The 14,157-nt window shown below is 38.2% G+C and overlaps 6 protein-coding genes across 6 annotated transcripts; 4 read left to right on the forward strand and 2 right to left on the reverse strand.

Moving 5' to 3' along the window:
• Positions 1–268: 268 nt before the first annotated feature.
• On the forward strand, positions 269–1,925 carry BEWA_002390 (signal peptide-containing protein; the record flags this gene model as incomplete). The annotated part of the gene is made up of 1 exon (XM_004830441.1): positions 269–1,925. The coding sequence occupies exon 1, from the start codon at positions 309–311 to the stop codon at positions 1,923–1,925; it is 1,617 nt and encodes a 538-aa protein (XP_004830498.1). The 5' UTR covers positions 269–308.
• Positions 1,926–2,055: 130 nt separating this feature from the next.
• Positions 2,056–2,780, reverse strand: BEWA_002400 (transcription initiation protein Spt4 family member protein). The gene is made up of 5 exons (XM_004830442.1): positions 2,739–2,780; positions 2,579–2,648; positions 2,428–2,521; positions 2,245–2,392; positions 2,056–2,210 (listed from the first exon to the last, which is right to left on the reverse strand). Exons 1-5 carry the CDS (start codon positions 2,749–2,751, stop codon positions 2,131–2,133), a joined length of 405 nt encoding a protein of 134 aa, XP_004830499.1. The 5' UTR covers positions 2,752–2,780; the 3' UTR covers positions 2,056–2,130.
• Positions 2,781–2,857: 77 nt separating this feature from the next.
• BEWA_002410 (hypothetical protein) lies at positions 2,858–4,640 on the forward strand (the record flags this gene model as incomplete). The annotated part of the gene is made up of 2 exons (XM_004830443.1): positions 2,858–4,535; positions 4,568–4,640. Exons 1-2 carry the CDS (start codon positions 2,992–2,994, stop codon positions 4,638–4,640), a joined length of 1,617 nt encoding a protein of 538 aa, XP_004830500.1. The 5' UTR covers positions 2,858–2,991.
• Positions 4,641–5,490: 850 nt separating this feature from the next.
• On the forward strand, positions 5,491–6,351 carry BEWA_002420 (haloacid dehalogenase-like hydrolase family member protein; the record flags this gene model as incomplete). Its single annotated transcript, XM_004830444.1, has 1 exon — positions 5,491–6,351. One exon carries the CDS (start codon positions 5,491–5,493, stop codon positions 6,349–6,351), a length of 861 nt encoding a protein of 286 aa, XP_004830501.1.
• Positions 6,352–7,910: 1,559 nt separating this feature from the next.
• Positions 7,911–10,676, forward strand: BEWA_002430 (hypothetical protein; the record flags this gene model as incomplete). The annotated part of the gene is made up of 1 exon (XM_004830445.1): positions 7,911–10,676. The coding sequence occupies one exon, from the start codon at positions 7,911–7,913 to the stop codon at positions 10,674–10,676; it is 2,766 nt and encodes a 921-aa protein (XP_004830502.1).
• A 150-nt stretch (positions 10,677–10,826) lies between these two features.
• BEWA_002440 (phosphatidylinositol 4-kinase family protein) lies at positions 10,827–13,988 on the reverse strand (the record flags this gene model as incomplete). The annotated part of the gene is made up of 1 exon (XM_004830446.1): positions 10,827–13,988. The coding sequence occupies one exon, from the start codon at positions 13,986–13,988 to the stop codon at positions 10,827–10,829; it is 3,162 nt and encodes a 1,053-aa protein (XP_004830503.1).
• Between the last annotated feature and the right edge of the window lie 169 nt (positions 13,989–14,157).

Genomic DNA, 14,157 nt, shown 5'->3' on the forward strand with positions numbered 1-14,157 from the left:
ATTATTCCCCCAAAGCCACATGTTGAAACAATCAAGAGATGTGGAAGGTACATATCAAATTATTCTAATGAGTACGTTCGCAGGAATCCCAGTTTCCTCAGATGAAAGACAATATCATACGGCTGGGTTTTTGGTAGAATGTGGACACTAAACCGCAATCTTTTGATTAAAATAAAGCAAAAACACTGTAATATTAACGGTATGAGCGCTGTATATCTGTATAGGAATAAAATATTTTGCCCCAGATGATTTCAAGGAAGAAAACTTCAATCTTCTTTGGAAGCTCTTAGGCACCTGAGATCTGGACCATGGAAGCTACATGGCTTCTGATCTTCCTCTCTCTCTGCGGTTTTTGTTGCTGCACGGATGATCGCAGAGTATTTTTGGTGCTAGATGTCGCGCGTCTAGACATCCGGCAGGTGAATATAGAAAAGAAGAGATCAGGCGAGGTTGAACAGATCAAATTTGAGCCGAAAGAAGGCGTTATTATAGCTTCTGTAACCTACAAGAGGCAGAATCTCTGGATTGGGAAGAACGGAGAGACGTTTTCTTCTGCGATATCCTATTCAAAGGATGGACATCTTCCACTCTTATTTCTTAACATAAGAGATAAGGGATCCTCGCGTAACAGTTACTTTGCCCGGTATAATGATCTATGGAAGCCAATAAGTAAGGAAGACTTTGGGGAGAAGCGCAAGCGGATGGTGAATGGATTACCCTCAGATTATATATCTGCGGCTTCATTTGCCATACCATTGGATCTTACAGCTCTAGATTTTGAACATGTAGTATTGTCCAAGGGAGTCATCGATGGAGTCACCTATGTAGCTTACTTTGCGGATAGCAAAGCCGTCTTTACTAGTGTTGTATTAAAAACTGGAGAAGTATGGTTTGGAGATGCTGGACAGGAATGTACAAATGTTTCGATATACTTCAGGAAGAAGCTACCAGCACTAATATCTTTGCAAATTAGTTACTGTGGAGAACCAGCTCTTGAATATTTTGCACCTGCTAATGGCACTTGGCTAAAGATAAGTCATGAAGAGTTTAACGAAAAGTTTGAAAACTTAAAGGATGCTTCAAAGGGATACGATGTATATTCTAAGTCTGCATACACTCCAATTCAAGTCGAATTGGATTTGGCTAATGTGCAACTAAATAAGATAAAGGTACAAGAAAAAAAGTCCGGAACTGTGAATTTAAAGTTTTTTTCTGTAGACAGTGCCTACTCTTTAGGGAGAGTTTGTTCCGGTAAATCAACAATTTGGAAGCCTGAATCCGATGAAGAATGTCGGTGCGTTGTTTTATTTTCAAAGAAGGGTTATCCACCTATTTTGGCTTTAAGCTACGAGACTATTGAGGAGATTGTGGTAGAATATTTTGAAAAAAAGGGTAGGAAATGGATTAATATCCAAAGAAAGGGTTTTAATGAAAAAATCGAAAAAATGAGGGAAGGGGAACCATCACTCACACATGGTAAAGCCCTCCGCGGTTATGATTCTTTTTATATTATGGACATAAACTCTCTATGTAATAACAATTTACAAGTTGTCAGACCCTCCGCTGAAAGTCCGTACCTGGTCATACACCCACTCCCAGGGACGACAGTAACCGAAGTTGTGGAAGGTGAAGTGAAGATATGGAAACGCAAGGATTCTGAAGATTGCTTTTCTGCTTCATTTATGGTCATGGATGGAGATCCAAAACTTGCAAAACTCATGATAAGAGATGGTTCCAGACTATTCACGTTATATTTTAAAAGGGAAGATCTCTGGGTTAAAATCACTGCAAGGGAATATAATTCTAATACTCGCAATGTCAAGGAAGAATATGAGATCGACGATTATGACGATGAAGAAGATTCTTTCTTTACAGTTTCACACACACTTTTGATACTCACACTCACTTGTATAGTATTTCTTTAACGCGTCTTGCATACATCCTACACGTTTGTTTAATACCATGAGCGTCTAAACTCAATATTACGCAGAGGTCTATATAATAGAAATCCCAACTGGGACGTTGCTAGTATTCAGAATCCCGCCTTGTACTGGTACAAGTTTATGAATTAATGCGTGACATTGGATCATGCCAACTTACAATAGCGATGTTTAAAATGCAAAGGTAAAATTAACCATCAATTTCATCCCTGATAAACTCTGGGAGAACTCCTGTAACGGAAATTGCATAGCATCCTGGAATTACATCACCTAAAGAGCATTATTTAGAGCGGAGGGAACGTACTCAGATTATTGTATCTTGCGGACCACGACTTTTGAGGCTCCATTATTGCGATTAATCCACTGAAGTTGGCGCTAGTGCAATCCAAAGTTCTCCTTCTGTCTCCATCCATTTGTAGAAATCCGCAGTTTCCACAACCATTTTCATAAAACTGTTCGTTTTGTGGGTAATTATAGAGCAACAAACCTGAGTTTCAGTGAGTATTAGTCTGCAGGAAATGCAAGCGCGCAACTTTAGACCTGAACGATCGCCATCCACTTTGCTCTTTCTGGTCGAGTCGCTGGAGGTTGATATTGACATGTAGAGGTAAAATGGACTGACAGCAATATAAACTAACTGTGGAACAAAGTCGAACTTTGAATTCTTTGCATCTTGGTCGATATCGTCCGCTTCAGCGTCAAAAATGCCTAAGAGAGTCATTTGAAGCAACAAACACACATATAAAATCAGCGTTGCGCACACAAGATGTTAAATCTAAACATAGAGGGCAAGCTCACCTTCTTTCTCCATTTATCCGAAGCTTGGCGGTAATTTACACTGAGGCCACCCACACCAACCCTCTGACACTATACGGGCGCTTAATGCCAGTTTTTATTAGGCGATGGTATCAGATTTTCTGGATTGGAATTTTAAATAAAGTCATGGACTATTGAATAACTGGACATGTGACAACAGCGTCTGTACGGTGAGATAATGGAGGCTACACGTTAGGTTAGCTAAACGTATTATGGGTTTATGGAATAAGATAAAATGACGATCGGCGTGACTTTCAGCTTTGACGAGTCGCTCTTTGTGGAAGAGCGCAAAATTTCAGTTCCAGGTATGGTCTGTGCCAACAACGACTTCAAAGTCGACTTCCCATACAACTTACCAAAAATCGATAATTCCCAGCACATTTCCAAAAGTATTGCACGAATTGCCCTGAGTACCTTTGAAGGGAGACGATGTGAGGTATGGGAACCCGAAAACACTTTGTGTTTAAGCAGAGAACTTTCAGCTGATAATGTAGAATATATCGAAGATACCAGCGGATACACGACGTCAATGGCCAGTGTCTCCGATTATATGAAACCGTCATGTGGTTCTGAAAGTAGTTTTCAGCCAGAAAGAGGTTATGATGTAACTCATATCAAAGAAATGGAAAATCGGAAGGAGTCATTGCACAACTCAGTAGATAACATACTGGAGGGAAACAAACGCATATCGCAAGATTTTTACAGCAAGATTTTAGATGATACCCTAAATGAAATACAAAGTTTGGAGAAGGAAAGAGAAGAACGACTTGCGGAACTGGAGAGAAAGAGGGAAGCTAAATTAAAGACCGAACAAAAGGCTGCAGAACTAGCACAAACTCAGACCTCCAATAGCATGGATAAGGATGATAGAAAGACTAACACAAGTTTAGCTGTTGGATCTGGCACTAAGGATACACAAAATCCTTCACTTATGCCATCACATCATGTCAATCATTCATATTCCCCCCAAAACATTTACACTGAGAAATATGATGCGTATCTTGAAGATTACAATTCTCTAAAGAATATATACGATAATGTAATGAATAACATGGAATATAAACCATACAGAATCGCAATTTCTAGAAAAGTAACGACATGTATAAACGCAGTTGCAGGTACAACGAGGCAGGTTGATTTGTCATTTTCCACAATTTCTGCCATTTTAAATGAGTGTGGTCACAATGACCTAAAGATTTATGCCATATTTAGAATTGTACAAAATGTATTCGATATGTGCGAGCCAGGCTGTCAAATTTACCTCAATAAAAAATCAGTTTGGCCATTTGCACATTTGATACGCGGCTTACTCACATTAAGTGACTATGCAAGGGTAATTTATTTTTCTTTACTGCTAAAAAGGTCTCAATATGCAATTCCGAGGTTGTTTATTGGTGAAGACATTGAAACTCTTTGCAAACATCATGAGATAAAGGATTTAAATTCAGATTCCACTTTCAAACATATACAAGCCTTCGTAAGGTTACATCTTTCTATTCTTGTTGTTTTAAATGATCACACACTCTTGTGGAGTTGGTTTGCAGGATTTATAAACTCGTGCTGGTCCAAGGTTTTAAAGGCTACGTTGGCGGCTGTTTTAATTACAGCACTTGAAACTTGTGCATTTTATCTTTTAGGAGTATACAATAAGCAGTTCCACAAGGTACTTGCGAACTGTGAGGAGTTACTCCAACATGAGCTAGAATTGCCAGAAAACAAGAAATTTGCTCCAACTGAAATGTATATTGGCCAACTTAAAATGTTTTTTCTTGATTTCAGGTTTGTTTAGAGTATACATATTTTCCCCTTAGGAAATCTGGAAAAATAAACGAACCAGATGGTTACCAAATGAAGCACCATGAAGAGGAGCTCAGAATGAATTAACACCGCAAATGTAATTTCAATTGTTTTTTGTACTCGATACTAGCTGGTATACCAGATTCCAGGTTAATTTCCTTTATGGGTTGACGTATATGGGATGATAGGTATCCGTCATGTTAATTATGAAATCTAGTTACCTTGATGTATTTTCATAGTTTTATAGGAGTTTTCTCCTACATACCTACTCGATAGCTTTAAACTTGCAGCGATACATAGTCGGTAGATTTCATTCCTGATACGCATTATGGTTGCACATTCTCCCTCCGGCTAAAGCCTTTGGTCATCCGCTCCTTCACTCTACTAAATGAGCTGTCAGTATTACAAGTGTCTAAAGAGCGTGTTCCAGCCATTTGGTACCCATTAGTTGTAGTCTATGGCGAGATCAGGGAGCCTAGGCAAACCAAAGGAAGAAAGAGAGGGATCAACACACTGGACCCGTAACGAGCGAAATGAGCACTTTCCGCATTCTCCAACATTAATATGCCTATAGCCCCAAGGAATACACTCGAAAAACGGTCAATACATTCCTGGAAGAGATGGAAGGATACACACCTTCGCGAGCCAGTCCTCCTCCCACGCGCACTACAGATGTATTCTTTGCCAAGAATTGCCAAGTAGAATGGATTACAGAGTTATAATCGCTGTTAAACACGCTGCTAGATACGGAATATAATCCAAACAAGTCATTCTTCCCACCCCAGATGAAGGAAGAAGTCCTTACACATTCTCCTCAAATTCAAAGACTTTATTCATCTACTTGAAAGTCAACATTGCACTCATTCTTATCTGTCTTTGTACACTTTCCGAGTGCAGCGATTCCAACAGAGAAGCGAATGAGAATGACACCAAACAGATGGAGAGCGATTCTACAAGTATTACTGAAACTCCATCATTTGTAAAGCCAGAGAATCCACCAAAGTACTTTGGAATAGATATAGACGGGACATTTTATACGAGCAACGAAGAGGCATGGGAGAGGAATATAGAGGCTTTCGCAGAGGTGAGGAAGAAGGGTTATACACCATTCTTTTGCACTGGAAGACCCATAGATTCAGCACTGAGAGCCATGGGAAATGGTTTTACAGAAAGGACGGGATACCAGGGCTATCCAGGTATATACAATGACGGCTCAATAGTTTACGATAAAGACGGAAATCTCATCTACTCGAAATCGCTTCCAAAAGAGTTTTTATCGACGTTTTTAAAGTGCATAGAGGATGGTGCTCTACCTACCATTTGCACGTTTCACACAAAGGATGCAGTTTATTCACTGATTAAAGCAGAGGGGAAATGGGTAATGTATCTGGAATCACAGGGATTAACAGTTCCAGAGGTTAAAACACCCCAAGAAATTCGAGAGTTTGAGATTGTAAATATATACATCTTTTGTGAAAGCCTGAAAATCGGTGACTTGAAGGAGGATGTAGACTATACTGCGGTAACAAGTGCCCCTGGTCTCTTTAATATAAATCCCGTTGGAGTCACAAAACTGTCCAGCATGAAGATATTGCTCTCCCATCTCAATGATTCTCTAGATTTCTGCGGATTTATCGGCGATGGAGATAATGATATGGAGTGCCTTGAAGAATGCAATATCTCATTTGCAGTTGGCAACTCACCAGATGAAGTTAAGAAGCACGCAAAATGGGTCCTGGACAAAACTTGTGACGAGGGAGCAGTTGCAGAGGCCCTCAAACTCACATACGATTTATAGGTTCTCCACCATATTGACTAATTAATGCAGTTTTATAAGGATAGATAATGCAGTAAAGGAAGATTAGTTTCTATAGTAGTAGCTAGGGAGGACGAATGGTTGTCTACAGATAATGAGTGAGGATACTACCAGAGCGGTAAGGTTGGAATATCAGAATTTGAAGTGCGTAAGGCATGAAATTAGGAAGAAGACAACATTATGAATGTCTCAAAAAGGCATAGATATAAAGTACAAATGTCCATATGGGAATTCTTGGATAGGGGAATGTCAAGATGTTCCTCAGGTTGAAGCTACCATAATAAACCTTAAAGGCGTCCGAGATAGCAATACTATTTGCAAATATTGCACACATATGGATAATACATCCAAATGACTGATAACCAATCTTAGTTATGGTAATCACCCCCTCAGAATAGAAAATGATGGAGGTGGACAATCCAAAAAGTGAGTCCGCCAGTACTGGATTCATAGAAGATAAAGGACCTTACCTGTCAACTCCACAGACTTTATAGAGTCAGCCTACAAAGAGGCAATAAAGATGACTAAAGAGACGGGTGGAATGTTCCCTAACTATACTGGGTATGAACACATTTCTAACATTAAAGAAGGCTTTTACAGTGACCTCAATATGGAACAGTAAAAGTGAACAAGATGTTACTGGCATAGATTTTCCCCTTAGAGATGTTGAGAAAGTCACTGCCTACTTTTCTAACTGCGATCGAATCACACCAGCTATGATATGTATTTATCATGGAGTTAAAGGAAGTGGTGATCATAGAGACAGTAAATGGCTCAATAATGAAGATAACAACCGGAAATTGGCAGACGTTGGAAAAGATCCTCAGTTTAATCCCACCGATACCATAAAACAACTTACGAGTAATATAAGATTATGCTTAGGATATTTGGACCTGGTGGTGTAGTAGAACATACTGGTGCCAATGCTTCTGGATATAATGATCAATGTAGTTATGGTGAGTATGTGTACTCAGGTGAAAACTCTGACGAGGAGTATATAGTGATGGCAACCCTAGTGGTATTCCATCTCCACTTCAACAACTTGCTCTACGTGTGTAATGTAACGATCATCCACCTTGTATAATTATAGAAACACCTTTACTATGGACCTTAACATCATTACAACAAAGATTCTCTGGGTTTTATTGCAAAGTATGTAAGAAAGAATAACGTACGGAAAGCGCAACTTGTCATAACCAATGGAGCTTAATGTGTATGGTATTGTCGTAGAGGATAATTTAGAATAGTGATACAACTTCCAATACTTCACACAGTCGAGCGTTTTGACAAGTTTTGTAGGAGATCACTGGGCATGCCCATTATTTCTCCCACATCAAGCACATCACATTCACGATTCCTCACCCTGCATTCTCATGGTACAAGGTTAAATTGTACTTTTATGAATATCTAGATTCTTATAGAGACAATATGTTGTCAATGGCTCACTAGTTTGTCATTGTTAGAGAATGGAAGTTATTATTCCCCATACACACTTGGATTCTTCTTTCTTCTATCATGGATAGTCTGGGGGAGGAAGAAGAATGAAGATTCTGGTGATTCTCCTCTTCCTTCTATTTTATGGGAAAGTTATAGCCTCGATTACAGGGTCAAAGAATTCTCCGGCGAAGACTACCGGAGTTACTCTGGACATAAATGACCCGGACCTTTCCACTTTTGAAACGTTTAATCTAAAGCCACACAATATAGAGACACCCTTATATACAGCAAAGCCTGGGTATTTTATAGAAAAGGTGGTAGAAGGAAACACTACCATCTGTGAGTGTTTTCCAAAGGGAGCACTTGTCAAAGTCACACACTGTATTAGAAAAGACCTATTTGATATTATCCATGTATATACTATCGATTTAAATGGTACAAAGAATGTCTACTATTTTTATAAGGATGGTAAGTGGTCTTCTCTCAAAGAAGAGGAATTCTATGACCACTTTAATGCTCTGTCAATCATTAACCATGATTTTGATGACAAGGTATTTAGCCTTAGTGGAACCAAGAGTGACTGGAACTTTTATATAAATGAATCGCCAAAGTCCCCCTTTGCAGTTTACGGAACCAGAAGTACGACTAGGGTATCAGAAATTAAGACCAAAAGCCGTAGTGGTACCACAATATGGAAGAGAGAGAAGGATGAATGGTGTACCAAACTCACTCTTTATCCCAGAGCTGGAGACCATAAACTCCTTTGGATAGTCACCAAGGATCCTTATGAGAATGAGAACATCCTCTACTACTCCAAGATGAGTGGATCATGGAAATCTGTTGACAAGAATGGGTATCTGGAAGACTTAGCCAAGGCTGGATTTGACAGGTCAACCTTCAATGATAGGGTTACCCTGGACATATCCAACGTTGACGACCAACTCTTCTTCATTGACAAATACCAAGTTGACATTATAGTAGAAAACAGACACCATGTTCTTCCGGGATTTAGAATGAACAAGGTAGTTCAGGGTAAGGATATCATCTGGGAGTCTTCAGATGACAGGTTCTCTATCCACTTTAGATTTAATGAAAGAGGACCAAAAATTTCGCTGGGTGTCCTATTTACCACGAATACCAAAAAGGAGAATAAAATCATTTACCTCAGAAAAATGAGTGGAAAGTGGGTGACTATCACAAAGGATGAATACGAGGACATTTTGGCCGGTAGGAATAATCCAATTTACACTCACAAGGGTGACGGAAAAATCATAATGAGCAGTTTTAAGAATAAGCAAGGTATAAAGATTGCAACATATGCCTCCAGAGTTGAAGATGCCAAAGCAGTCTTCCTTCTCTCATTAGACGTTGTGTTCGTGGAGGATTTACAAGTGATTTTTCTCACATTTAACATGGACTGGAACTATGAGCGTTATGGCTTCGAGATATTCCCCTATTGCAGTATTTTTGATGAACCAGTAACTGTCAAGAAGGTATCAAATGCAGAACGCTATAGATCTTACTTTGAGTACAAGACCCTAGAAGGAATGAACCCGCTAGATATTCTTCACAGGTCTCAGTATAAGGGCACATTCATAGAGGCTCTTAATAGGCTTGGATATAACGTCTACTGTTATGACCATCAGTCACATGGCTTTTCCGAATCCAAGACTGAACGAAGATGTCATACCGAGCAATTCATGGATTATATTTATGATCTCTTGCAATTCATTAGCATTGTAAAGAGAGATAAATTTGGAGATACTTCTCAGACCTGGGATGATAAGTTAGTCTTCAATAGCCATGAGGCAGGCAGAAAGATCCTTCTCCTTGGCCATTCCATGGGAGGAAATATGGTGATAAGAGCTATAGAAAAATTTTACAAGGAGATTAAGAATCCTAATGCAAATTTTGTGGATGCTTTCATTGGTCTTTCTACCATGCTTGATGTTAGCCCATACCTTGATGTGTGGTACAAAAAAGCAGCAAGACCATTTGAAGAGGCTATCGCATGGATGGATCCAAAATCAAAGAGTCCATACCAATATCCATATAACATTGCTCTCCACTTTGAAAGATTTGCCGATTATCATACTGACCCACTTTATTATAGTGATAGATACACTAGAAATATGACAATGTCTCCTTTTAGTGCATGCAGAAGGGCTATGAAGAAAAAAAGAACCAAGTTTTATCCCAAAGATTTGCCAACACTATTTATCCATACTATTGATGATAACCACTGTGACGTAAAGGGTCCAAGGAAGATGGTTAATAAGAGACTCAAGGAAAGTAAGGTTGCAAAACTCGTAGAATGGAAGGGATGTGGACATCATATGGTTGCCATTCAGATTGTCCCTATTTTGGCACCATTGTTGGAAAAGTGGCTACATGAACACTTTCCAGAGATGAATGGAGAGAGACCATTACAGGTTCCCTCTAGTGTTACAGAGGGAGAATCTACAGTACCCGTTCAGAAGAAACTCCGTAATGTTGTACCTAAAGAAGTTGTTCAACAACTAGAAGGTTCTGTTTCTCCATCTGTAGCTTCTATGGAAGGAACTACTCTTGATATTTCTTCTCCGGACTCTTCCTTATTCTCTCTAGCTGGTGATCGGATTCATGGAGTGAATCATAGAGCTTTTGTTCCCAAGGATGGATCTTCTGTAGTGACTATAGTGGACGACGGAGATGATACCTTTTGTTTTGAAAAGGATGGTAGTCAATGGAAGAATGTGAGCAAGGGACATTTCGAACATAGGCTCCACTCAATGAAGGACTCTTCTGCACCTGCTGGTGAGGAGCATAGGGAGGAAGAATTTGTAGTTGAGAAGATAGAAGACTCTCCGGAAGGAGAATCTTATAGCTGAAAGCATCACGCAAAAGTTGTATAAACACTTGTCATTAATGCAGTTTATTATACCTTGTAGGCGGAGGAATCCAGACGGTTGTCTGTGGAGACCCTAATTTCTACCATACACACCAAGTACTCGTATACACAAAGATAGACCACGTGTTTTCTATTTGAAAAAGCTAGAGATTTTGTGCCATGTATCTAAAATGAGTGGCGAGTATGAATCCGCAGATTCCGAAATTATGCCTTGTGCAAATTCTTCTATAGAGTTCCTTTTCAAGTCAAGTTTAAATCTCATTTCAACTTCTACTATAGCCCTGAGGGATAGGTTTGGAAGTTTGCTTGAGAGTGAAGCGTAGAGTAAGTTTAATATTTCCGATGAATGCGATCGTAATATACAGAATATACAAGTGAACTTTTTTGTAAATAACTTGTACAAACTGCTTTCTTTTCCTCCCAAGAGGCCCATAAACTCTCTAGAAAGTTTGAATGGAGGTTGTACCAAGGGTGTTGGATCTGCTCCAAAAATATAGCTAAAGTCCACGTGAACAAGGAATCCGTCCCTAGTCATCAAAATATTGTGATAGTGCCGATCCCTAATTCCAAATATGTAGGATATTACAGAAAGAGACGCAAGACTATCCACAAAATTTCTTATATAGCGAATTCTGTGCATTTTTTTGTCTAGACTATGAAGATTCCCATTTTCCAAAAAATTTTCCAAAGAATCCCAATCATTCACAATATCAAAAATCGTACTTGAGTTTGGTATAAACTCTATAAATCCGTCATTTGGAGATATTGGCATAATTTTATACGGAATTAGTCCGGTTCTTATCCCATGCCCCTTTAATGTATAATTTATGATTGAAATTAACTGTTGACAGAGCTGATCTTGCCTTAGATCATCGCCAAATTTGTACATGAACAGAAATGTAGAACTTTGAAAAATGTTAGAAGAACAGAGAGTACAATTTGGCGTAGGAGCTACATTAGAATGTAAAACGATTGGATATCTCTTAGACTTTAAAACACGGCACTTTTTAGGTACAAGTGTTTTTAGGGTCAAGTTTGGATGAGTGAAGAGGGGAAATCCAGATTTTATTTCCAAATTATTTCCTATAAGCTCAAAATTTGTGTGTCTATCATTAACTACCGTATGGAAATATTTCCACCCTTCATCAATTCCATAATTATCGAGCCTTTTGTTTATATTTCTCAGAACACCTACAAAGTTATTTTGCCTATCGATAGCTCTTTTTACATCTGATAGGGATTCTGTTTCTAGAAATTCCAGATATTTTAATAAGCATTCGCTAAATTTTCTTCTATAATTTATCTCTATTTCTCTTTCAGAATTACATCTGAGATGCCAATAAAGGTTCAAAGAAAGCTCAAAACTTGATAAAGAAGCTTTAAACAAGAAATTTCTCAGGCAATCATCAACATCATAGAGCAAGGCTAAGACTAGTTGATTGATATAAACATTGACATGTTGCACGGTAAACATTGATTTAACAGAGTCCAAAATATACCTCCTAACATATGTAACAATAAAATCACAAGAAATAAGTTCTACAAGTGATTCTACATTTTGTATTTTCCAGCAACTCAAGAGCGTCTTTAGAGATTCAACTTGTAGATTATCAGAGTAATCCACAAACCTCAAGAATGTGGAAAGAGTGTTAGGATACCTAGACAAGACACCTTTATACCTCCAAATTAATCTATTGATACTTTTGTAGCTTATATTCCCATTTATAGCTTTGTTAGGACGACTATTTTCGGTTTCATCTGGACGGGTAACATCATCAATCAGTTTTACGTTATAAAGTGGTGTATTTACCAACAGACGTAGAAATGTAAAGTCTTCCGGTTCAATCATGAAAGATATATTTCCTGGTTTGAGGCTCAAAATATCACTATATCTAATGAGAATGTCAGACATTTTATTGCAGAATATCTTGGAATCTAGTGATACAAATGGATCACTTTGACCGTAAATGCATCGCAGTCCATGAGGAACATTTAGAGCATGTAATATTTCATGGAAACCCACATTTGTTTCATCATTACCGTTATAATTTTTAATATCACAGGAAAGGGTTCTTATGCGCCTAATGAATTTTTTTTTTTTTAAAAGTCTTTTAGCATCCAGAAAGATCTGATCCAAATACTTCTCATCATTTATATCGTTTTTGTAATTTAATTTACAATTATTCCCAAGATTGATTGATAGAATAGCGTCCGGAATCCGATGGAGGTTACAGTGCCTTAGACCTCTAGACTGTAAAAAATGTAGAACTTGTAAATGGTAATAAAGCATATACCTACACTTTAGGGAATTTCCGATTCCATTGTACAAGCAATCTAATATATTTTGGATTTCACCAAGTATCCTTTTAAAATGTAGAGAACAGATCAGAGATTCTTTCAATGTACAACAACACTCATTTTCATTATCAATTTCATCAGGATGATTATGGCATTCCAAATAATCTGAACTATAGAATGGAATGAATGTGGATGAATTAGTTGATATTGCATGCTCAGATGTTAAAATCAAACCATCCAAATCCAATTCACATTTCAATATCAGACCATCTATAGGCCGATTTATATTAGTCTTAACAACCGTGTTTATGCTTATAATATTGGGATTTACGATTTTTAGTTTATCCCTTGTAAATATGGTACACTTTTTACATTTTATTTTACCTTTACAGTTTTTCACATACTCTTGTATACAGCTATTAGGCGATTTTACCCTCCTTTTAAATGTTTTATGACTTATTTTATCTATACGATACAATGTTATGCCGAACTTGGCAACTTTAGCGATATTTTTGCGATTATTTGTGGGAATATCCGTGCGATTAGAGGGACCTTTGTTACCAATAACTCCATTAAAGTAACTCTTCCTGTAGGTATGGCGAAACTTTACCTTTTTGGAGTTCTTTTTGGTGCATTTTTCGCAATCAGACCCACACTCACTGCTGTCTGGAGCGCAGAGTACATGAGCCTGTCTAAAGCGGTTATTTTCCAGTGAGACAATAATGGTATCAGATACCTTTTTTCCAGAGCCACAAATACTTATTTTGAGTGACTTTGCTTCACGTTTTGTGCTTCTATATCCCGTAGCGTTTATACCTTCCGAAGTTTTACTTTCGCCAGATCGAAAATTGATACGTTTTGGATATAAAACCAGAGAGCCTATGGATAGAACAGAGTTAGATGAATAGCCTATTTTCAGTTCTATCTGAGGAGGGAGAATGTTTGATCTAAAGCTTGCGAAAAGTGTGTTGTAGAGGTGTTCACTAAGCTCCATATTTATTCCTCAACAGTTCCCCTAAATTTGCGATATATACTCACACATCTGGTCAATACATCGAGTTATTTTACATCCAAGTTTTATTTTTAGATTTAATGGCAAAATTTCAGTGAGGGATTCCATGAGGATAGCTGTCGAATCTTAAAACCACAAATACCGGACATAA

This window comes from Theileria equi, chromosome 3 (assembly GCF_000342415.1).
Source record: "Theileria equi strain WA chromosome 3, complete sequence".
Lineage (NCBI taxonomy): Eukaryota > Apicomplexa > Aconoidasida > Piroplasmida > Theileriidae > Theileria > Theileria equi.